This window comes from Zeus faber (genome assembly GCF_960531495.2).
Source record: "Zeus faber genome assembly, chromosome: 16".
Classification (NCBI taxonomy): domain Eukaryota; kingdom Metazoa; phylum Chordata; class Actinopteri; order Zeiformes; family Zeidae; genus Zeus; species Zeus faber.
The window spans coordinates 20,756,753-20,782,680 of NC_137202.1; the positions used below are offsets into that span (position 1 = coordinate 20,756,753).

At 48.4% G+C, this 25,928-nt stretch overlaps 1 protein-coding gene across 1 annotated transcript in view; it reads right to left on the bottom strand.

Moving 5' to 3' along the window:
• LOC307242088 (AT-rich interactive domain-containing protein 5B-like) overlaps nucleotides 1–25,524 on the bottom strand; it is a gene marked incomplete at its 5' end in the record, with an annotated part of 69,367 nt that extends 43,843 nt beyond the window's left edge. The window contains 3 exons of the mRNA XM_080016423.1: nucleotides 14,098–14,341; nucleotides 24,832–25,086; nucleotides 25,504–25,524. Coding sequence (XP_079872549.1) covers nucleotides 14,098–14,341; nucleotides 24,832–25,086; nucleotides 25,504–25,524 — 520 coding nt within the window. The remainder of the gene's footprint in view (nucleotides 1–14,097; nucleotides 14,342–24,831; nucleotides 25,087–25,503) is intronic.
• Between the last annotated feature and the right edge of the window lie 404 nt (nucleotides 25,525–25,928).

Genomic DNA, 25,928 nt, shown 5'->3' on the forward strand with positions numbered 1-25,928 from the left:
GTGAGAAAGAGGCTGGGACGAGCCAGAAGAGACTGAAAGCCATTACTGTCGCTCTATCTGTCGCCCGCTGTCGTCCTTAAATCACTCGCTTGCGCTGCTAAAATTCGCCGTCGTCAACATTTCCACATTATCCGCCGAGGCGAGGAATTCCACCGGATCCCCCGGCGGCGGCGGCTGCTGCTGCTGCTGCTGCTGCTGCTGCTGCTGCTGCTGCTGCGGAGGCGGGACCCGGAGAAACGGCAAACACGTGAAACCCAGGAGGGAATAATATTGTTCTGTTATTGGAGGCTGATAACACAGAACAATATTATTCCCTCCTCATTTTCACGTGTTGCTCAGACGGCCATATTGATATCGATTTTCTGTTTTGTTCTATATATCTATTTTTATCTACATATATCTCTATATATATAGATGCATATCTATATATGTATAAACATTATATAGATATATATCTATATCTATATCTATATATATATATATACACACACACACACACACACACTGATCAGCCACGACATTCACATGATGGAGAAAAAAATGTAATTTATCAGACCAGGCCACCTTCTTCCATTGCTCCATGGTCCAGTCGTGATTCTCACGTCTCCATTGTAGGAGCTTTCAGGGGTGGACAGGGGTCAAGATGGACACTCTGACCGCTCCCATACGCAGCAAGCTGCCATGCACTGTGTGTTCTGACACCTTGCTATCAAAGCACCATTCACTTTTTCACTAGTTTGTGCTACAATAGTTCTTCTGTGGGATCGAACCAGAAGGGCTAGACCCTGTCGCCGGTTCACCGGTTGTCCTTCCTTGGACCACTTCTGGTAGGTACTAACCACTGCATACAGGGAACAACCCATAAGACCTGTGGTTTTGGAGATGCTCTGACCCAGTCGTCCAGCATCACAATGTGCTCCTTGTGGCTCAGATCCTTACGCTGCTTCCAACACATCAACCTCAACAACTTATTTACAATTTTCTCTTTAGTTTACATTACTTTTGTCATCATTCTGCTGAGATTTTATATTAATATATATCTTGTGCTCATTTAATATACAGGTACTCGTCACTTAATGACCGAGGTCCATTCCTCCTACCAGGTCGTTAAGCGAATTGGTCGATAAGCGAGGACCTGTGTAATTTCACGGTAAGTAGTATAAGTGTAAGTGTAAGTGTATATAGTGTATATAGTATATATAGTGTATATAGTGTATATAGTGTATGTAGTGTATATAGTGTTATTTCACGGTAAGGGAGTGTGGCGATTGCAAACGCTAGTGTATTGAATACTGACAGACTGCGGGAACGAGACTGAGAACGGTGAAGAGATGAGATGTATATAGTGTATATGGTATATATAATACATATATAGTTTATATTGTGTATATACTATATATAGTGTATATAGCATATATAGTATATATAGTATATATAGTGTATATAGTGTATATAGTGTATATAGTGTATATAGTATATATAGTGTATATAGTATATAGAGTGTATATAGTGTATATAGTACATATAGTGTATATAGTATATATAGTGTATATAGTATATAGAGTGTATATAGTGTATATAGTGTATATATTATATATAGTGTATATCTACATTTACATTTAGTCATTTAGCAGACGCTTTTATCCAAAGCCACTTACAAGGGAGAATAACATTCAAGCTACAATAGCATGAATAGCAATAATACAAGTATATAGTATATAAAGGGTGATGAGATGAGATGCTTGACACTGAGACGCAGCGGTATTGTACACAAGTCTGAACGCTCATTAAACAGGTAGGTCGTTAAGTAAGGAGTACCTGTATATAATTATTATTATATATTTATTCATTATTTGTATTTTTTTACAATATCAATATATATTTTGTTATGATATAATATATTTTATATATATATATATATATATATGTATTTTGTATATATATTTTTTTTCTCCCCATTTTTACATGCTGATAAGATTGTCATATTGATATAAATTTCTGTTCTTTATATCTATAAATACATTATATATATATATATATATACACACACACCGTATATTATTTTTCTTTTCTTTGTAAGTGGCTGCCCGAAAATAAATCCCAAAGCCTGGATAAACGAGCGTAAAGTACACAGTTGTGGGTGAGAAAGGGAGAGAGGTAGGAAGAAGAAATGATGCATGACAGGAAAAAGAAAAGAAAGGGAGATGGTGAGAGAGAGAGAGAGAGAGAGAGCGAGATAGAGAGAGAGCGAGAGAGAGAGCGAGAGAGTGAGAGAGAGAGCGGGATGGGGGGGGGTGAGGGGAAGCGTGAGGAAGGATATATTCTCTCCTTGTCCTGGAGGCGCTCTGCTCGCGGATGCTGTATTGATCTCGGAGGTTGCCCTGTTTCCATTTAAACTCCTTTCATAATATATAACACATCTCTGATTCATCTCTCTCTCTCTCTCTCTCTCTCTCTCTCTCGCCCCCCCCCCCCCCCTCTCTCTCGCTCCCCCGCCGGGCCGGTGTGAGCTGTGACACTGAGGAAGGGGGCTCCAGAAGCACCAGCAGGCTCAGCGATCTGGTTTTGGATTTCCATGTTATTGAAACCTGACCAAATATAAACAGAACGGCATCTGTCAATGACACCAAATGTAAATGAGGCGTGGGAGGAGGAGGGGAAGAGGGAGGGGAAGGACGCCTCGAGCTGTGCGATTTCCGCTGATACGTGTTTTTTTTCTTCTTTTAAATATAATAATTATGTTTTATTCCGCGAAGCATGATTCATAGCTTAATTACGCCGCGGATGGATTGGTGCGACGACTCGATCTAAACCACAGCGAAAACAAATGTTATTTATTTTTTTTTATTTTTTTTTTCGGAAAAGCTCTCATGCTCTCAAACATTCCCTGTCAGTATTGCACGAGAAGCCCCATCCAATTTATTCACGTAAATCAGTTAACTACAGAGATAACAACCCTACCAAAAAAAGCATATCCCGCCTTCACATTCAGACGACGACGACAACCGGAGCGGCGGGCGGTCGTCGACGCCCCGTCACTCGCAGGCCCCGACTCGCCTTTCCCCGGCCCCGGAAAAAAAACATCGGCCGCGGGGGACGCCGGCGGGGCCCTTTGACGTGACGTGAGAATCATATTCTCGCAAAATAAAAAAGGCACAAATACCCAGAGGAAACGTTCTATTGAGAGCAAACAGAGTGGAGGGGCGAGAGAGAGAGAGAGAGAGAGAGAGAGAGAGAGAGAGAGGGAGGGAGAGAGGGAGAGAGAGAGAGGGAAGGCCCTCAATGCATATCCGCTCCTGTTCTTAATTATGGTCAAGCACTAGAGTGCCTCCTTCATTTCCGCGAGGCGGGGCGACGGGCTGTGACAAATAAAGTGGGGGAGGGAAAAAAAAAAAAACAGAAAAAAGGAAAGGACCAAACAAACATTTATATCCTTTTCACCTCAATTTATTCAAGTTAATGTATTCAGCACGAGGAGGTAATATACATGAGCCGGCGAAGCGTACACATCATTTAACCGCACTCTAATTCCATCCCAGATGCTCCGGCGGTCGGCGGATAGATAAAAGTCGGCGTTTTCCGAAACGCACACCCATATCGAATGATTTCCAAAGAGAAAAACAAAAAAAAAACAAAAAAAAAACACCCGCCCGGCACTTTCCTGCGCTTGATTTATGTGATTCTATTACATTAAACATTCCTTCCCGCCGCAGGATCGGCTCCCTAGCAACCGCCGCTCTTCGCCCTAATGCATCTGGCTCAAGGCCAGAAGCGGCCGCCTGCCTTTATTGATTGGTGGATTGAAAAGTTTGCGTTTAATGGGTCCTGTTAAACATATCGCGCCAAAAAAAAAAAAAAAAAAAAAAAAAAAGGTTTATTCGGAAACAAACAAAACGCAAATTGGTTCTTCGGATTAAGCTTCGAGGCGCAAACACCGCCCACTCTCCGGAAGCCCACACTAAACGCCGAGCTTTCGGGCGTGTAATAAAGGACATTTTCAACCTATTTACGGGACTGGTTTCCCAAAATGCTCTTACGAGCTCCCCGTTATCGGTTGGGCAATCAGCCCGGCGAATAATTATGGGCTGAGAAAAATTGTCATTTTTCTCCCTTTGTTTTCCTTTTTCCCGGGGGCTGGCTCCCTGCTGAAACAATAAAGCCAGGCGCCGCCGCTCGGGTTGTGATGTGTGATTTTTGAAGTGATGGAAAAAAACGCTTGGTTTGAGACGTTCTTTTGAGCTCGCTGAAACCACGTGGACCGGCATCAGGAATGGAATTTCTCACTGTGGATGTTTATCTCAATGATATTTTAGACATCAAGCGCTGCTATGTTATCCTTAAAAACTGAGTCAATTTCAGATTTCCCCTACGAAGCGTTGCTGTCCTTTCCACGCAGAAACATGATTTCTGATATTGTATTGTAATTTATGATATTGCATATTCGAATATATATATATATATATATATATATATATATATATATATATATAATAATAAAAATGAACCAATTAAAGTGGTAATCTTGAGTCCATTTTGTTGTTTTTGGCGGCAGCTATGGCGAGAAGCAGTAATTGCAGGTGTGTTTCTAGACCTCATTCCCAGAGATCCAACCGTTGTCGCCTGTCTGACGTCAGTCACTTGGTAGTTAGTTAGCGCCTGTCGCCATTACAATTTGAGGTCGCCAGCACACATGAATGCATGGATTTCAACACATGGATTTCAATGCATGGTGGGAAAGTCGCCCCGGACACCCGGCTCCTAATACTTTTAATACTGCAAATGCAAGAGCTTCCATCACGGGCCACAGGCTCGATCACCTTCGTGTGACCTCACAGACGTGTATTTAAATGAAAATTTCGAGCTTGTCACTCGAAGTAAAGAAAGAAAGACCCCTCGAAAACAAGGTAACTCGATCAACTTGTAACGAAAAAATGTATTGGAGTTCAAACACACAAATTCAAGTCACTCTCGTAGGATTGCGTGCTGAATCGTGGGTCGCTGCCTTGTTTAGAAGCAGCAAAAAATCGAATTTGAGTGAATAAAGGACAATAACGTTTTCTGACGCCCAGCACCGACCACATGTCATGGGTGGGGGTGGGGGGTGGGGGGGGAGCGAGGGAGAGGGAGGGAGAGAGAAAGAGAGAGATAGTGGAATATCCCCTCCTCAGCCTCCTTCGGGGTGAAACGGATGACATGTTTGCCTTTAAATGTAACTTTAATGGGACGCCGAGTTCCCATTTGAGCGAATTCCCCAGGAAAGGGTTTGGGGGAGGGAGGGAGGGAGGGAGGGAAGGAAAAAAAAAAAACACATCTTATCGGGAGATTGGGAATTGGGTCAGGCAAAGAATTACATGTCATTCCGGATCAAAGTTGCCGTGTGTATTTCCTCAAAGGCCGGGGCCCCATTATCAACCCCGAGCGTTTTTCGGAGGGCGTGCGCTGGGTAAAAAGGAAACATGATTCAATGTTTGTTTTTTTTCTGTAAGAGAATGGAACAAAAATTACATAAACACACACACACATGCACACACACACACACACACACACACACACACACACACACACACACACACACACACACACACACACACATATATATTTATATATACACTGTATAAGAATAGAGGGCGGGGACAAAAATGAGGAAAGGAACCAAAGACCGGGGCTATTTAGGATGATATGATGGTAAAAGTGGTAATGAGGGTGAATGGGGGGAGGGCGGGGGAGGCGGGGCGGGGTTAGCTGTCATTTAGCGGGGGGCTCTATTGTGAATTCCTGACATTATATAAGAACCTTTCTCCCTCTCCGCCGCTCTATCTACCAGCCGATCTGCGCCGAGGAGGAAGGGCTTAAAATAAACAGTCGGCCGAGCTAAGCCAACTGGAACCCCTTTCAATAATTACATCCCGCACAATACCCAATTTACATGGGATTTATTTAGCCAGAGGACGCGACAGTGTGGCGAAGAAAGGGGGCGACATTAGCGGCGCATGATAACAACCGGGGCCCGAGTGCTCTCCGAGGGGAGAGGCTTTGCGCCGTGGCTTAGCGGGGAGAGCCTACAGATAGAAATATGTCATTAAAAAACCCGGCGCCATCTGTTCCCGTTTCATTTGGGGACTGCAACGCTGCCGCCGAAATAAAAGCATCCGGACGGGGCGGGAATATAATTAAAAATGAGACGTTTGCGGGCGCGTACGCCAGAAATAAATAAATAAATAGATAGATGGGTTTGAAAAAAAGCCGGTCGTCGCCCGAACGATCGACTTCAGAAAGTGCTTCACTTTTAAGTGAGTTTGCTTTAAGAGTCTCATTAAATCTGCAGCAATAACTACGATGAGTGGTGGTGGTATATATATATATTTATATTTATATATATCCAGTACGTCCACAGAGGACAAAATGGTCAAATACATTCTAATAGATGTTATCGTTGAGAGTAATAGTAAATGACATAACAATACACAGAACATACACCACTCATAAAACAATCTATTTAGTCGCCAGAGTGGTCCGTTCAGGGCGGGGAGAAGGGCCCGAGTGGTCCCCCGTTGTTCACGTCGAATATCGCCCTCGGACACAGCAAAAAAATAAATAAACAAAGAAAACGGACGCCACTGGAGTTGCCGAGTTGCTCCCCGGGCCGGTGCGTAACGAGGAAACGGAGCGGCAGGTTGGGCAGGAGGACGGAGAGGCATCAATGATCTATTGTTTCGAGCCAAGGCTTTCCTTCCCGACTGCCGTGGCACTCCATAAATCAACCAGAGCAGATCATATCGCGCCGTCCCAACACGCATTATACAAACACACAAACACACACACACACACACACACACACACACACACACACACACACACACACACACACACATACACAATGCAACATCACTTGGGTGTTTTTTTTCCTTCTTCCTTTTTTTAGTAAAAGCAGCCATTACAAGGAGTTATCATTACAATGAGCTATTCTTGCCAAGAGTGTGAAAGAGGGCACACACACACACACACACACGCACGCACGCACGCACGCACGCACGCACGCACACACACACACACACACACCTAACCCACAAAGGTCTGGAATCTATCAAAGCTGCACTGCAATTACCTTTCGCTGCAGAAGAAATTCATTACCTCTGTGCAGCCACTATGCTATTTCTACGGCTTTAAAGACTATCTTCCGTCCTCCCCGCTCCCCTCCGTCGCCCGGGCTCGCTGACATTCCGCCGACAGATTTGCTTTGCAGATTATTAAATATAATTCAATGTGTTTTATAACTCGATGCGGGTAGGATTGCAAATGGTTTTTTTTTTTTTCTTTCCTTTTCTTTTTTGAGTAAGTTGTAATGTTCATTTCAAACATCATTTCTATTTAAATAGTTTCATTTCAACTCCCCGAGAAAGGACGTCATCCTTATCAGCTCGAGTTTCCCCCAAATTACCCCGAAAAAAAGACCGGATCGAGAAACCGTTTGCTCGCTAAAGTCTCGAATTACGCCTTGGTTTTTCTTTCACATCAATATTTATTTGTACATTTCAAAGTGGTGCTGAATGCTGCACTGAAGATTTCCCACCACATTGGAAAAGCCTGTTCTGGTTAGAACAACAGTTATAATAAATCCCTGCTAAATTATCAAGGGAGCCACAACGGCCCCGCCCGAAAGACCCTGCCATCCAATAACACGCTTACCAGGATCGTTAAAAAAAAAACCCATTACATTTTGTATATCCTCCATGTTCTTTCATCATTTGCAGTTTTCCTTTAGGTTAACAACGGTGTGGGTTGTTTTTCATTTTTATTTTTTTTCACAAACCTGTGATAAACTGGATTTGGCTATCCGACCCAAAATACAAGTCAACTCTATCATATTTGCAGATATCACGGTGTGTGCATTTGCCAAAACTGCCCTGCCAGAGAGCGAGAGAGAGAGAGAGAGAGAGAGAGAGAGGGAGAGAGGGAGAGAGAGGGAGAGAGAGGGAGAGAGGGAGAGAGGGGCGGTTTTATATATATCCGTAAAGCAGATGGACAGACGTGCTTATGATATATGCAGAGTTATTAAACGTACAATCTGCGATTCCCATGACGCCCGCTGGCACTCCTGTCTGTCTGGATCTGCATCGATCTGGAGGCGTGATGCTGTGAAAGCATCAACACTAATTCAGTGCGTATCAGGGAATCCGAGTATCTGTGGATATCCTGTATATACTGTATATATATATATATATATATATATATATATATATATATATACTGTATATATACTGTATATTCACTGTATATTTACACACATATATTTGTAGATATGTACACACATATATACAGTATGTATACAGATACACAAATACACATTGGGTACATATATACACACACACACACACACATATATATATATATATATATATATATATATATATATAATATAGAGGGATAGGACAGAATAGACAGACAGGAGAGTTGGATGTTCCAGATCCTGCAAATGGAGAGACAGCGCTCTTCATTTCCTCCTAGCCCCCCCCGCCCCCCACACCGTCATTGTTTAACCACCCGCCGCATCACCCCACCCACCCCGCCCCTCCCACACCTCCACCCGCAGCACACACCACCCCCCGAAGAGGAAAAAAAAAAAAAAGAAACACACACACACACACACAAAAAAAAAACACACACACACAAAAAAGACAGAAGGTGACGCTTTGGAATTAAAGCCTCAAATGAGTAGAGTCCAGAGCGCTCCAGTATACCCACAATGCAAAGCAAGAACAGGAAATGACACGGGGTGTGCTTCCCCTCGCTTTCCCAGCCTTTCAATATGCATTTCACTCCACCGCCCCCCCCCCCCATTCAAATTCGAGGCATGCTCAAACATCTAATAGATTTTTCCGCCCCGCCACACAATTTACTGCTTACAGATTTAGAATTTTCTGGCATGTGGCCAGAGCCCAGTCAGAAGGGAATTAATGATATGAGCAGATCAGTGAGGAAAAACAGCTTGTGACTCTGCCTCTCTCTCTCTCTCTCTCTCTCTCTCTCCCCCCTCTCCTTCTCCCCCCCCTCTCTCCCTCTCTCCCCATCTCTCACCCTCTCTCTCGCCCTTTCTCTCTCTCTCTCTCTCTCCCTCTCCCTCCCCCCCCCCTCTCTCTCCCTCTATCTCCCTCCTTCCCCCTCTCTCTCTCTCTCCCTCTCCCTCCCTCTCTCTCCCCCTCCCTCTCTCCCCCCCTCTCCTCCTCCCTCGCCCTCTCTCTCTCCTACAGGTCGGAGCGCAATGACGGCGCAATGACGGTTCCAATAAAAAAAATGAAACGCACATCCTGCAAACACACCACCCGGGGAGGGGGGGGGGGGCGCGGAGGCACATAATCAATACACACACTCCATTAAATTACTTAAAAAAAAAAAAGGGGGATTGCCGACACTTTCTCCAATTTGTTCTGGGGGGGGTGGCGTAAATAATACAATCCGCCGCACAAGGCGGCGTCCGCTCTCTTTCCAGTCACAACATTGTTCCCCCCGCCCCCCGTTCTTATCTGCTCCCCGGAGGGACGCTGCATTTTGTTGTTGTCAAATTGGCAGGTGGAATAACGGCGAAAAATAAAAATAAAAAATAAAAACGTTTGTAAGCGCGACGGGGGGGGGGGGGGGCGGCGGTGGCGGCAGCGAGTCCCCAAATATGTCTGGTGTAATGTCACAAAGACAAACCACCGCCGTGTCTGTGCCCATAAGCACTCGGGGACGCCAACAGACGCCAGAGGAGGAGGAGGAGGAGCAGAATCTATCGCCGACATCAAATTGAAATGTTCCGACTGAAATATGGTCAGCCCCTCCCCCCCGACCGCGCCCCAGGCGTGCACAACGGGAGAACCCGGACGGGAGAACCCCCCCCCTGGACCCGCCGCGTCTTCCGGTCACGCTTCTTCTGGGGTCCCGGCACGGCTCAGGTTCCGACGGCGGGGGACGTCGGGATTTGGGAACCCCACGCGCGTTCGTCACGCACGTCGCGCAACGCTCGCGAGGTTCATTTCAGCCTATTCAGGGGACGTGGGGGGGGGCTCCGCTTCCTGTGATTCTCAAACGCTCTGGTGTCGAGGGGCCTTCAGTCTCTGGGACCCAGATCTGAGAGGGATTGAATCGTGATTCAGTCTAAACTTCCACGCCTGTCCATACTATAATAACAGAGATAACAGTGAAATAATAATCTAGTCAATTAATCTTTGGGGGCCCCTGGAACTTCTTGAAGTTTTTTATTATTAATATTATTATTATTATTATTATTATTATTATTATTATATTTTATTATTATTGTTTATTATTATTATTATTATTATTATTATTATTATTATTAATATTATTATCATTATTAACAATAATAATTATGATTGTTTTACTATTAACAATAATAATATATTTTATACTATTTATTATTATTATTATTATTATTATTATTATTATTATTATTATTATAATAACAATGTATACGACATAAGATAACACAATAATCCCCATGGGGAAATCCAGATATATATATATAAAAATGCTAAAAACTCGATATAAATAATATAATAATACCAATAATAGCATTTGGGGGCTTGTACTCTATAGAGCATCGTGTTTTAGTCTGAATTAAACAACATACATATGCTCTTCACTATATTGTTAAAATAAGAAGCGAATATCATATACTGTATTGCGGGGTGATCTAGCGGGAGATGATGCCCCTGATGCAACAGCGCATCTTCCCTCGATCTGTGACCTTGTTTAATCCCTCGAGCGGAGGAATCCGCTCGGCGGACGCTGACCGAGCGCCCAGAGTGGAAGAGGACGACGCAGAAGGAGGGTAGAACTGTGGACCTGTGGACCTGTGGACCTGTGGACCTGTGGAACCTTTCTGCATCCTTTGTGGCTTTTCGTTTTTTTGTTTTCTCTACATTTTTTGGGGGGTGGGGGGAGTCTTTCAGTTATTGTGGCGCTCTCGCAGTTTCAAACACGCGGTATCCGCAGATACAGGCCCTGTCCAATAGAACCAGGAACCAATTTATTTTGTCGGCTGGGGCGGGAGGGGGGGGGGCGAGAGAGAGACAGAGGCAGAGAGGGAGAGAAAGAAAAACCTCCAAAACAAAAGGATAAAAATCAGGCCAGTCCTCAAGGGCTGCGTCGCAGTGACGGAATGTAAACTTCCCTGGCCAGCGGCGGACCGCGGCGGGGAAGAGCGAGCGCTCCCGGCGCAACGGCTGACTGGGCCTCGACGGTCGCGAGCGGGGGCTTGATTAGGCGCATCTTTTTAAACGGGACCGGGGCCGGAGCCGAAGCCACACCTGGCAAAAACATCACGATTGGGATCCGCGCCCCCGGATCCGTGCAGGGCGTGCGGGCCAGGCGGGTCGTCCTTCCTCGCGGCCTTACGGGGCCGTCGACGGCGGTGACGGCGAAATCGTTCCGGAGCTCGTCCCGTGCCGGGTCCGCCGGCTTGAAGGCCCGGCGTCGCTTGAGTTATGACACCGTCTCTTTTGCGCCCCCCCGGGAAAAAAAAACAAAAGAAAAACACACACATTGGTCGATACAGCGCGATGGCAGGCAAGGTCACTTGTTTCTCAAATGAATGACTTAACTGTGGTTGCAAGCACTTTTTTTTTTCTTTTTGCTCAGTGGCCAAACTACGACACCGCCGTGCAACGTAGATGTAGACAAACGCCCCTCTGATTCCTCAAAAAAAAAACGGTGCTTCTTAATACACAACGGCAGGAAAAAAATGTTAGGAAACGTAAAAAAAAAAAGGAAAAAAAACAAAACTTTTCCCGGGATAACAATGGCACACTTCACCGCTCCACGCCGCACAATGGTTCTCAGCACCGCCTTTAGTGTGGCTGTGGTATCCTGTTATGGGGAACAATCCAATTCCTCTCACATCGCGACAGATCAGCCGGGGAATAACAATCGGAGAATTCATCACTCGGCTGAATACCGAGCGGGCGGGGCTTCTTCTTTTTTTTTATTTTTATTATTTTTTTTTTGCGGTACAAATACGGAGCCGGAACGGAAACGCGCTGCGGCCGCGGTTACGGATTCGGAGCACGCGGCGGCGCTACGCGCGTCCAGCAGAGAGGCGGCGCTCGGAGGTTGCCCTGGGAGGGCTTCCGGCGCTCAGCTACGCTCCAGCGGCGTCGCACCGGCGCATTCCCAACCCCCTGTGCAAAGCCTCCCTTTCAGAACCGGAGATCCAGACGTACCCTTGACAAAGACGTGATGTTCCATCCATCTTTCTCCAGCGTTAAAATTAGCCACAAGCCAAAAATGACATAACGATCGAATGACTATGTACTACACACTGTGTGTGTGTGTGTGTGTGTGTGTGTGTGTGTGTGTGTGTGTGTGTGTGTGTGTGTGTGTGTGTGTGTGTGCGCGTCTTTGGTGTCTTGCCAAAGCCTGGCCTGCTGTGCTGAGTCAGCAGATTCTTCCTCAGAATGTCCAATCAACGTGCCTTTAGACAGCGCCCGGTGGAGGCCGCTCATTAGCTCGTTGGCTTGTGCACACGTTTGTGCACAAGCGACACGCCTCGATGCGATACACACACACACAAATCAAAATTCATAAAGGATTCATGACGCAGTTTGTGTTAGATGGCTGTGATATGGAACGCACCGTCCTTTCAGATACCGCCGCTTATGCAGGTAAGCGCAGGCACACACGCACGCACACACACACACACACACACACGCACGCACGCACACACACACACACACACACACACACACACACGCACACACACACACACACACACACGCACACGCACACACACACACACGCGCAATCAAACACCACTGATTCCCGGTGGCAGTGGAACGACAAAGCATCCATTATTGATTGCCCCGTCCTCTTTTTGTGTGAGATGATGACGATGCCCGCGCCCGCGTTCAAGGGCGGCGCGGCGTCGGGGCGGCAGACGGTCGTCTCCGCTTTCCGCGAGGATTCGGTCGGCGAAACAATACCGAGATTTATCGATGCGTCAGGTTTGTTTGTTTTGTTTTTTCCCTCTTAGAGAGAAGCGGCCGTCCATTATTTATAAGGCGTTCTTCCCCTTAACCATCACACATCCCCTCACAGTAGGGCCGGGGGAAAAAATCGAATATCCCCATAGTGTTTCGCACGGGCATCTCGATACTGATAATTCGCCGATATTTGGGGGACGGCAATTGGTGCTTTTATAAGATATTTACGCGTGAGAAATATTTGAGGAGCAATCGTTGGTATTAGAATGTGAATGTTATGACCAGGCAGGTAGAGAGGCGTTGACTAGAACATCTAACTACACCCCGACATCACGAAAAAAAAAAAAGAAATCCCCGACGATATCCCGTCTAGTCACCGTATCCATGGTAGAACCTGATATTGCGTTTATTTATGATATTTCTTTCAATAAAATAAAAAAATTAAAAAATTACCGAGAGGAATGTAAACAAACGTGGAGCTGCGCTGCAGCTTCAAAAGGAGACATGGTGTTTCTTTATGATTCCCGCCTCTAAACACGCTTGGCGACGGGGCTTACATGAGTCATCCTGCGCAACATCCAGCGTTTCGGCTCGGCCCTAATTCATGCTTAATGCAGCGGCGAAACACACACACACACACACACACACACACAAACACCCCGCCCCCCACACCCCACCCCGGCTCGGCGCCGGAATCAAACGTCTCGCTGACACCCGACGACACCGCTTCGCATGATGGATACGGCGGAGGCGCGCGCGCACGCACACGCCAGACACACGCACGCACACACACACAATTGTGATCCTTCGTGCCGCCGAGAAATACATCCAATTACGCTCCCGGTAGACGGATATGAATGCGTCGGAGAGACGGCGGCGTGTTAAGGCTCCCGTATTTAAACACAAGACACAACAACACCGCCGCGCCTTGGTTCCGCCCTGCGCGGCGAGGCAAAACCGCCTGACATCGCCGGCTTCTATCAGAGTCCGAAACAGAAATGACCCCGGCGCAGGCGGTGCACTCCAGCAACAGAGGGGCCGATCGGCGGGAAGGAGAGCGCGTGAGCAAAACCACGTCGCCGGCTTTTGGCGGCAGTTTCGCCGGGGTAAGCGTCCTCACCCGCGTGCGCCCTCTCCCTCTGGACGTCCCGGAAGCCCACGTCGCTGGTCCGCGTGCTCCCCCGGCGGCGGCGGCGGCGACGCGGCTCCTCCCGCCTCCCGTCGGCGCGGGGCCCCCGCGGCACAGGGGCCTTGAGGGGCTCCACCGCCAGCCCGTGGGCCCATTGCGAAGGGTCCGGCAAGGTCCACTTCACCAGGTCCTGCAGCCGCACGATCACCTTCTCCGACACGGCGACTGCCTCGTGCTGCGGGGGGGGGGGGGGGGGGGGGCAGAGCGGGAGCACAGTCAGTAACCAAAGCTAAAACAGGAAGTGGCGGTTTGGCCTCTCTCATTTCGAGGCCAAACCCATTTGTAATGTCTATCGAAAAAGTTTTTTTTTGTCTGAGAGGTTCCTCTGGGTTTTATCTTTGCCGCAGCCAGGGAGGTTTGTCTTGTGGTGAGAGAGAAATAACAGCACCGAGCTGGAAGAGATCCCCCCCCCCCCGATACGCATTGGGGGGTTCGCACTGGCGGCGGCGAGATCAAGTACGAGCGATTTCCCGTTAATTAACACCGGGGTGACTTCATATCGCCGGTCGAATCAGTCGCGCCCGTCTCACACTTGCCCGTTCCCGCGTGACGCCGGCCGTCAGGCTCGGAGGCCTCAAAACGACCGACCGCCGCCCAAACAAATGGCCGCGGCCTGATGAGGGGCCACGGCGCGGCGGCGAGACAAGCAGATCTCCATGGGAGCGTCGCGGACCTCAGGAAAGACGTTTCCGCGAAGATGCCGACGTACGGCGCGACCCGAACGGACGGCGCCGCGCCGCGCACTTCTCCGTCACGAGCACGCCGTTGGGCTGTTTGACGCGGGGTTTTGGATTCCTCGGCAGATATTGCGACGCGAGTCACGCGCTTGTATTGCCGTGTGTTGACGTCATCAAATGTAGTGGCGCTTTTGGACGAACGCCACGACGTCAATCACTTGATGATGAATATGAATATGAATGCGTTCCAAAGATATTTGCGCGTTATGTTTGAGAAACAATCATTGGTGGTGTGGGTGTTGTAACCAAGCGGGGAGAGGCCTTGATTAGAACATCAAAAAATGTAAATTTTTTTGAACCGTAATGCAGTCTTCAAAGGCTTTCAGCTTCCTGGCAATTTCCCGGCTCATAAATCGATATCACTGGGGGGGCTGCCATTATTATTATAACTTCTACTAGTGCCATTAACTATTATTACCATTGGAACTATTATCCTTATTAGTACTGTTATTATAAGGATTGCTGTTATTACTGGGTATTATTAATGCTCTGTGACCAGACTATAGATAAATATTCTTATACAATACGGCCACACACATATTTATTGTACCAAGATAGTACCAGTACTTTGTAATACCTCAATATCAATAATTTGATGATGAATATTAATGCGTTCATAAGATTTTCACACATTATATTTGAGAAACAATCATTGCTAATGTGCTTATTGTAACCAAGCAGGCAGAAGCATTGATTAAAAAAAAAAAAACATTTTCGGCTCCTATATCGATTATCGACGTCGTGACGATGTACCTCCCGGGCCCCGGTGCGGAACGTACCGAACCCGGAGCCACGCGGCCGACGTACGCTCTATGTTAATATTTACTGTGGCACACAGAACGCATGCATATTTCATCAAAATGTGGTTGGCAACGTGCGCTCCCGCTGCGGGGACCTGCCGCCGCCGCTCGCCAGCTGAGGGTCGGCTTCCTCGGGCGTTCGAGGACCTCCGGGTCTGGAGGAGGGAGCGCGGAGCGGAAGGTTTTCTTTTTTAAGTGTGTTTTCATCGGGACGGCTAATAGATGCGGGCGCTTGTTACGGCTGCCGGGAGATGCCTATTATGGTCCCGGGGGGAAATCTGGAGGACAGATGTGAGCGCTTGGGGAAAAGGCCCTCCGTCGCTTACCTCGCCTGTCTGCCGTTTAACAACTGTCTGCCTGCCACCGCCTGTCTCCCTCCCACCTCAAAGGCTCCGTGAAACATGCGCATATATATATATATATATATATATATATATATATCTATATATATATATATATTTCTTACTCTTAATATATATATATATATATATATATCTATATATATATATATATATATAGATATATATATATATATATCTATATAGATATATGCACCTCTTCTCCTGTTACTCCTCTACCGCTTTCTCTCTGCATATTCTCATGTGTCTCTCCATTTTCAATTTAAAACAACAGCAACTTTGGCAATCCTTCCTCACTGCGCCGTCTATGAATTTACCCAAATTCAATTCCCGGTCGTCAGAAGTGCAGGCGTATCAAATGGCAGCCCGTCGGAGGCTGCGCTACCTTATAAAGGAGAAGCCTGTGAGGGATGGCTTGATATAGCTGTGCCTCCCTCACTAAGTAGAAACATCAGACATGGGTTTTCGCTCTTTTTATAATGAGCCGTCTTCGGCTGTCGAGTGGTGGCGGTTTTCCGTTGCAATGGAAAAAAACAAAAAAAAAAAAAAAAAAAACTCGCTCACCACCATTTCTTACTCTGGAAAACGAGGACATTTTAATAATGTAGAGAGATCGGCAAATAGCATTCACCCCGCGGCCAGATATCACATTATATCTCCTCAGAAACAGCCACTGTACTTTGATGCAATCTCACGGCGGCGCAGAGATAAACATGAAAAATAAAATAAATAAATAAATAAACAAACAAACAAACATTCCTCCGCGGAATATTACCCGTTGGCTCCGATCCAAATAAAAAAAAAGAAACATTCAAAATATTTTGAACGGCAGCGTTTCCGCCCGCGCGCTGGAGCCTCTGCGCGCACGCGCGCGGGTCGAACGGCTTTTAAAAGCGCCTATCTGGAAACACGGCCACACAATCGTTGCCCTCGATATCAATCACTCTGAACCACGCGGCGCTTTGTGTGGATGTCAACGGATCCTGTTTGGGGGAGGAGGGGGGGTGGGGGAGTGGAGGTGGGGTGTTCGGCTTAAGAGCAACACACAACAGGTGAGAGCAATTGAGCAGCTGTCAACACAGACCAGAATATAATCAGTCTATGAACGGCAGCACAAATCTAAAAACAGGCTACGTCCATTAGCTCCGCCATAAACTGTTGACACTCGTCACCGACACTTGCCAAATGGCAGAGGGGGCTTTGAAGGCTGCCGCGCGCCAACAGCAGCGCAAATAGATAGGGCGGCTTATCGCATCCGTGCATCTCGCCGGCCTCTGATTGCCGCTGATAAAAGTGACCCCGCTCCCGCAAGGGCTCTGAATGAATGCACGAACCCGATTTTGCCGCCGCAGAGATGTTCGAATTTTCCGGCAACGCGGGCAAACTGTTTGAGCGGAACGCGAAATCGAAATCATCGTTTTTGCAGGATCGTTCGATTTCATAATTAAATGTTTTCGTCCAAATCAGTTCAGTTCGGTTTAGTTGGGTTTTGTTGCAGTTATAATTATATCATGATGAGGGGTGCTACCATTATTATAATTATTACTACTGCCATTAACTATTATTACCATTGGTACTATTATCCTTATTAGTACTGTTAAGGACTCCTGTTATTACTGTGTATTATTAATGCTATGTGACTGGACTATAGATAAATATTCTTATACAATATAGCCACACACATATTTACTAGACCATCATATTACCAGTGCTTTGTACTTTGTACTGTAGTCAGCCTAGTCAGCTGTACAGCACTACTCCATGTCAACTCCTGTTTACTGATAGGAACGTATATCTCATTTTATTCAATGTTATTTCAGTTTTGACTTGCCCCGGTTTTGCTGCTGTGACGGCTGAACCCCCTCCGGGGGGGGAGTGTTATCTTATCTCGTCTTGAATGTCAATTGCGAGCGAATGTGAGGAACGCTGGAACAAACAGAATGTGAATGAGATGCATTTCGTCAGCTGAGATGAGGGAGAAAAAAAAAAATTAACCGGCTTCCGGGACGTTTATCTTCCGGTGTTGGACGTCATTAAACGCTGTGATACGGTTACAAAATGAAGAGACTTTCGGTTCGGACAGCGGGAGTCACACAGCGGGAGCCGGACAGCGGGAGTCGGACAGCGGGTGTCGGCGGACGGCTTGATGATACAGGTCAGAGGACGAGCGAGCCCACGGCCACGAGGTGACGCCGCACGTGAGCCCGGCGCGTTGGCGTCCGCTCACGCGCTCCTCAGACAACCGCGTCGCCGCCGTGAGAGGGCCGGCGGAGGAGATGGAGAATAGATGGATTAAGACTCTGCCACGGCGTCGATTTCAGTTGCGGCCTCACCGGTGCGATAATTGGATGTGACATATAGATATCGGGCGAAAATTGCAGCCCCTGGCCGGCGAAGGCTCCCGCGCGGCTCCGCCAGGGGAATCCATACCGTCCAATTGAACCGCTCCGTTTCTATGGACGGAAGAATGTGGAACAACCAGGGAGAGAGAGACGTTCCCATTTTACATGCCACCATCCCGTAAGAAGCGACGCACCCCTGATTCTATTCCATAGCAATTTTTTTTTGGGACAACCACCCCGCCCCCCCCTCCACCGCGGGAATTCTACACCCCTGTGTGTGGGGAACAGTGAGGGAGGCATTCCTGAATGTCAGAGTTTCTATGGCGAGGCATCGCATCGCTTGGACAGGGCTTTCAGCTTGGGAGTCAGGGGTGCACTCCCTATAGGTGGGTGTCTTTTCTGGAGAGACACACACACACGCACGCGCGCGCACACTCACGCTCGCGCGCGCACACACACACACACACACACACACACACAAACACAGCTCCTGTCATGCTGGGAAGGATTCAGCCTGCTCAGAGAGGTCAGGCCTGGAATTCCTGGGGCCAAAGGAGATTAGTAATTGAGTAATGGACATGGTGACATGAACAATGAGGAGACAGAGAGAAAGAAATAGAGAGAGAGAGAGAGAGAGAGAGAGAGAGAGGGAGAGTGAGTGTGAGAGAGAGAGAGAGAGGGAGAGAGAGAGAAAGGGGGAATGTCGCAGCTAGGAGGGAACACAATATGAGTTCATTATCTATCCCTCCTTCGCCGTGACTGACCTTGGCTTCGACGTCCCAAAACAAACTTATCTGGGAATTCAAAAAGGAGAGATCTCTGGGGAGGAAGTCGGGGACAATTAAATAATAGTGTTGTTTTGAGGCTGTGTTGGGACCGGACGGGGGGGGTGGGTTCAAGGTGCAATATTTGAAAGGTGCAAATGATTGCGGATGGAGTCCGGCCACTTCCGCGCACAGAGTCGCGCTAAGATCGGCAGCTTTTATTCGCCGGCGGTGTTAGTAAATCACTTTGGCGTGGGCCGTGCCCGCGGGCGAAAACCCGGCGTTAGTTTAAAAAATAAAAATAAAAATAAAAAACAAACAAAAAAAACCCCGCCGTATCAGCTCCTTTGAATCGCCGCCGCTTCCGCACCCAAATGCGTTCGCCCGCGGTCGGAAAAAAAAAACAAGCTGTACGCGGCGGCTCCACGCGCTCCCTCCGAGGCAACCGCGGCGAAAGGGGACGGGAAATATCGTCCGCGGTGTTTCGGCTTCATTCTCCTCTAAAGGTTATGATAACGATTCGCTGTAGCCCGGGGGCCGGCGGAGCCATCCATCAAGGCTAATTTTGGCCCCGCTCCAGTGGGTTTTTTCAATGACAAAGTGGGGAAAACACAATCTTTAAGAACACCGGAGGAAAAAAAAATAAAAAGGGTCGCTCGCGCGCGCAGACCGACCCCCGGTTTCGTGGGGGCCGCGCTGCTGTGTCACCGAAATAAGTCTGCTCCCGGGGGGGAAACCCATTGGGGGGAAAATTGAAGCGGGGGGTTCTTTGTCCGGCCTTTGAAGTCCACGGTATTCTATTTTAAAAAAAAGGACTTGGATTACGGCTGTCCTAAAAAGCTGGTAATAATTTACATGCTATTTCGGCGGCGGCGAGGAATTCACCGGAGGGCAGTGTTCAGCGTTAATGACTTGTTCTGTGGCAGAACAAGCCAGGAGGGGGGCACACGTGCAACACTACACACCGCACATGCACACTTGCCGCCTCCCCCAAATTCCTGCCATTGTTGGGTGAGCGGTGGAGATTGGGTGTAATGCGCAAAGAGGCCAGAACAGGGAAGCAGTATGGATTTCACGGGGTGGCGGACGAATGTGCCGTATCACGTTGACGCTGAGGACGTCGGGGCGGATCGGCCTTATCTGTGGCCACGCCGGTCGCATATCTGGCGTTGGCTTAAGACTTCAACTAGCGTCCCAGAATGCCTGAATTACCCGTTCGGGATTTTTTTTATTTTAACCCCCCCACCGCCGCCCCCACACAGGGAAAAAAAAAAATCAAAGAAGCAGCAAATGAATACAATCTAATTTCCCTACAAGCTGGCTTTCCAAGCACTGGAACACATGCATGGACGCCTGCCATGCTCTGAGGAGATGGCTCTGGACACGGGCCAAAGTGTTTTCCACAGCAATCAATACTGGCCCTACTGCTGCAATCCCCGGCCTGTCAGTGTGTTTGCATGTGTGTGTGTGTGTGTGTGTGTGTGTGTGTGTGTTGTATGTGTGCCAAAGCCTTGTCAGCTGGGGGGGGCACGAGGGGGTGGGGGGGGTGGTAGTGCAGGGGCTGAATGGAGGAGAAGAGAGGTCAGATGAAATCAGAGGTGATGATAATAGCACATTAATATAACATGATCCAGAAATATTATCCGCGGCTGCGAATTCTCATTACGGGCGCCGCTCCGTGTTCCGAGTAAAGTTGGGCACATGTTAAGACAGGCATCGGAAAATAACAGCCCCGCGGCGGGCGATATACGATGTAAGTGGGCGTCGTGTACGACGGCGCTCCGCCGGAATCGGGCCCTAAAAAAATAAAATAAAATAAAAAACATCGGTGCCAGGCCAGCCAACGAGCGGCCGCGCGGAGGAAGAGCCGGCCAGGGAAAATGAGTGACGTAACACGTTGCTCAATAATTTCGTTTTAAGCACATGCGGTTGTTTGGTTGGCGGAGGTTTGCGGGGCGGACAAATAGGGCAGAGGCCCCTACGGAGGACCTGTCAGAATGGGTGAGGAGAACAAAACAAATCCTGTTTAAAAGGGCAAGCAAGGGCTCTACTACTGAGGGTAAACACAGCTTGTCAGATGGTTTTTCAATGAAAAATAGAGCCCCCCCCACACACACACACACACACACACACACACACACACACACACACACACACACACACACACACACACACACACACACACATATGGACTTAATTATTAACCCGGGATATGACTTTTACAAACCCTGCGTAAACAAAAATGCATTCATACGTTCCCATTCCCTCGAGTGTTTTTGCCGCCGCTCGGCCAATTAACACCCGATCGACGATCGCGATTTCCATTGTCGTTGAAAGCCCGGGCGCCGTCTAAAAGCAGGGGCCGCGCTTAAAAGGGGAAAAAGCGACCTCCAGCCCAGCGGCGGAGGAAAAACAAGCACAGTAGGTCATGGGTTGCTCTTGTCACTGCCTGCCTGGCGCGGCGGCGGGGAAGCGCGGCCCGGGGGAAGGGCAGAGAGTAAGCAAATACCTGAGAAATAACCAGGAAATTACATCATACCCCGACGCCCGGGAACACGGGTGAATCAGTAATCCAATTCTGGCGAGCCGGTTCAATAAAGGGTTGTTTTGATGTTCGTCGCTTTGAAAGGGGGCAAAAAAAAAAAAAACGACAAACAATCGTCCTTTTTTTCTCTTTATGTATTTTGGCTTGGAGCTTAAGATAATTGCTATCTCAAGAAACAAGACACGAGCCGCAGCCGCAGCCGCCGTACCCACAAGTAGTCTTTAATCTCGCGGAGGCACGGACCGGATGAATCGTCAGACGCCGAGCGACGTTCTCGCCGTACGTTTCCGCACGGAACGGAATCGCTGTCTGAATACGAGCCGAAGGGGGGGGGGACGTAACGAGCCACGGGAACGGCGGCGGGAATCAAAACGCCGTAAATCTCGTGAAGCGCGGCGCAGTTTATGTTTTTCCTCTTCGGGCGCATAAATCCTGCCAGAAGCCTTTACTTCCCGACACAGGTGGAGCAGTCATTACATGGGAAGGGGATGCCCCCCCCCCCTCCCCCCACACACATTTTGAAATAAGTATTCCTTTTGACCTCCGCCCCTCCCCCCTCCCCCGGGAGAAACCACAAGATCAGTAAGTGGTCCGTTCCATATTTCAAACGATTCCAGTTTCCCTCTAATGACAAACTCAGCAGATGCCGTCACCGGGCAAATCTCAGACGCTCATTTTCGGTTGATTTACTACCGAGCCGCGACGCCGCAAGGTGTCATATTTGTTATTCCATAACTAAATAAGACCAGATCCCCGGAGACAATAACAGGCGGAAGGGGCTCGCGCGTTTCTTCGCAATCGTCGCTTTCCCTTTCCCCGATTCTAAAAAAAAACCCCGCGTTTCCCCGTGAAATGGGTCGCCGATAAATTACGGGGTTAACCGTTCCCCGACGACGCCCTTCGCCGGACTCTTTTATCCGATTTGCCCCCTCGCCTCCATTCTTTGAAATTAGCCGAGGTCCTATGACATCAAGCCGCGAGGCCAAGTCGACTCACTCGACTTGCTTTCGGGGGTGTAGGGTTACGTCTCCGAGCGTGGCCGGCTGACTCATGCAGTGCAGATAAGTGTTATGGGGCAAAGTCAGCGAGAATCTGAATGGGCTCATTGAAGCTCATAAACTGACTCGAAGTTGTCACGGCAATTTCCACTGCGTAATATAAGACGCCCGGGATTTTGCCGAGAGCGGGGCCCCGACGAGCCCTTTAATTGAGGTCAACCCGCAGCCACTGGAACCGCGATCAAAACGTCCGATCGAGTGGCATTTTGTTGTCCCGGGCTTTCGAGGAATTTGACGGCGGCTTTACCGAGCGTGTGTTCTTCGGCGTCGACGACGACGACGACGACGACGGCATAATTCATCCGGGTGAACTTGCCGCCGCTTCACATGGGAGTTCAAATGCTCTAGCGCTGTAGAATGCCCGTTCTACAACTGAGGCTATATTGTTTCGTGTCTTGCTCTTACTGCTATTTTCCAAAATATTTGGCATTTGAAGTGCACAAGCCGTGGAGTCGTAATGGGATGGGGCAGTGACATAATATAATCCTTTCCAGATATCCAATGGCCTGGAATGTAAGCACTTTGCAATGCAAATGTCTTTGCAGAAGGGGCGGGGTCGACGTGTCCCTATTGTGCAAGCACGGCCATGCAGCGAAGCCACGGTGCGTGCACTCAAAGTAATGACTAAATGATTGTAGTGTGTTAAAGGATAAAGCGAGGGGGCTTCGGGCGGCGATATCTGTTGATAGAGGATTTCTGCCATCGCAGATGATAGCTTGTCTGAGCATCAGGCCATAAATAACCACCTTTCTCATGAAAAGGAAATGTGATATCCAGTCTATTACTCAAGAGGAAAGAATGCGAGTAAACCATCAGCGTACCAGTCAAGTACAAACCCGGCTTTGTCCTTCCCTATAAACAATATAACAGCGCTTGGAGGAATTTTTTCTTTTCATTTAACCACAAGTAATCAAAACAGGGCAGCGATGAAACTGGATAGTGGACTAATGAAAGTGTCGCCAGAGAATATCAATGATGAATAATGACAGTGTTTCAACAGATAATTTGTTTTATGGCCAGTCAGGGAAAGCATTCCCACCAACTAATCAAAGTGGAGCCATGTTACCAGATCACAGCGTCATCACATATGGCTCCAGTCAATCACAGCTATTGCCCAAGCCAACAACAGTAACAGTAAAGGGGAGGCGTCTGAAGTGCAATGAATTATACCAAGGGCCCTGAATCTGATAAGGTTTTGTCTCGGGGACTCCAATCTGACTCCAATATTCGCTGGGCATGACGCAGTCCAAACTTCCAAGCAATGATCGAAAACAGTCAGCGGTGTACATTCTCTTGCAAGTGAAACAGGGCCGGGGTGTAAATATTAATCATTTTGCTGGGGACCCCCCGGAACCCCTTGAAGGACCCCCTGCGGGGTCTCCCGACCCCACGTCGGGAACAGCGAACTGGGACATGAAATCCTCCTCGTGGAAAACCACGCGAATCACAGAGAATAGTTTCGAGGTGACAGCCGCTCGCGTCGCTTTCCGAGACGCTCTGTTCCTCCGGTGGAACGGAGGGCGCGTTACCGTACGCCGTGCGTAAAAAAAAAAAAACATCCGATGGATCCGACGCGTTCATTATTAGCATTTCGCAATTTCCGCCCGGGCGTCAGCGTTCGACACGCACTTGCGGCGGCGGCGAGACGGCGGCGGCATTCTTGCGGATTTTTGCCCCTTTTTCTCAACACGACCGACCCGCAGCGCGCAGCGGCAGGAGCGCAGCTGGACGAGCGCGCGTCCAGCTGACACCGCACCGTGCGCACAAAGGGTTAAAGTAGAACTGGAGGTCGAGCCTCTTCCACCCAAATCCATCAATGTCAGCAAAAATCAATGTCCACGGTCGTGGGAGAGAGAGAGAGAGAGAGACACACACACACACACACACACCCACACGCAACACAATAAATAAATAAATAAATAACTAGCTAGATAAATAAATAAATAAATAAATAAAAAATGGCACATCCATTTAAAGAATCCTGCTGAGCCGCGGAGGGAGGGAGGCGCGGCGGCCCCAAACGCACCCAACGCGACCGCGGTCCTCCCCACCCGGCTTACCTCTCCGTGGGCGACCGTCCGCCCCTGCGGGGTGTCCTCCGGTAGGAAATAAAGTTTGGAGCTGGATAAAAGTTGTCGGCTCGTCCTTTCCTCCCAGAGAAGCTGGAGCTCCGCCACGCAGACCGGGTCCCCGGGTTTACACCGGACGAGGAAGAAGTCCCCCAGCGCCAGGAGCCTGGCCCCGCCGGCCCGGTGGAATTTAAAGGCTTTGTAGAATATGTACGGTCCGTGTAAGCCGCAAGACGAGCCCACCCACTGTGGAGGGGGAAAAAAAAATAAAATAAAAAATAAAAATAAAAAAATAAACAAAACATAAAACAAATAAATGAAACGAAGCGAATGAATTGACCAAACACCAAATAGAGAAATTCACACGGGCTGAAAAATCAATTTCACAAAATAAAACCACAGACGTAAACAAACAACAGCCGCATGCGGCGACGCGCGCTCGGTGAACGTTACACTCGGATTTTTGGTTGTTTTGGGTTTTTTTTTTTTTTTCCTTAAATCGCCTATCGCTCGCACTTTTGGAAACCCCGCAACAATTTTTTTTTTTCTTTTTTTTTTTTTTTTTTTTTTTAATAAGCAGCAGAAACGGTGCCGACGCGAGCCCGGTCGGGACGGCGACCCCCGGGGGGTATAAAGCGCCGGGACGCGGCCCGGGTGACAGACCTTCAGTGAGTTCGGCTCCATCTCGACGTTATGAATCGATGCAACTCAGCACGCGCTGCAAACTTGCTGGCTTGAATGGGTCGCCGCAGGTCCTGCAAGGACCATACCGCGAGTGCACCGCGAAGCCCCCGCAACGCCGGCAACGGGCGCGGGTTAAATCGTGTCCGGGCGACTAACCGCGTCGGGGGTGACGACGACTTCGAAGTGGACGATTATTCGACTGATTGACTTTGTGTAAATATTTTTTTTGCTCGCGTGAAAACGCACGGGAACCCCGCGTAATCCCGGTAAACACTGAAATATAACCCCCCCCCCCTCCTCCCCTCCGCGGGGTCGCCTTTAATTAATCCGTGGGGTTCCCACGTCACACCGCCGGCCGCCAGCAGCGGGACCCGCCGGGGTCGCCGGCCGCGTATTCGCTCCTC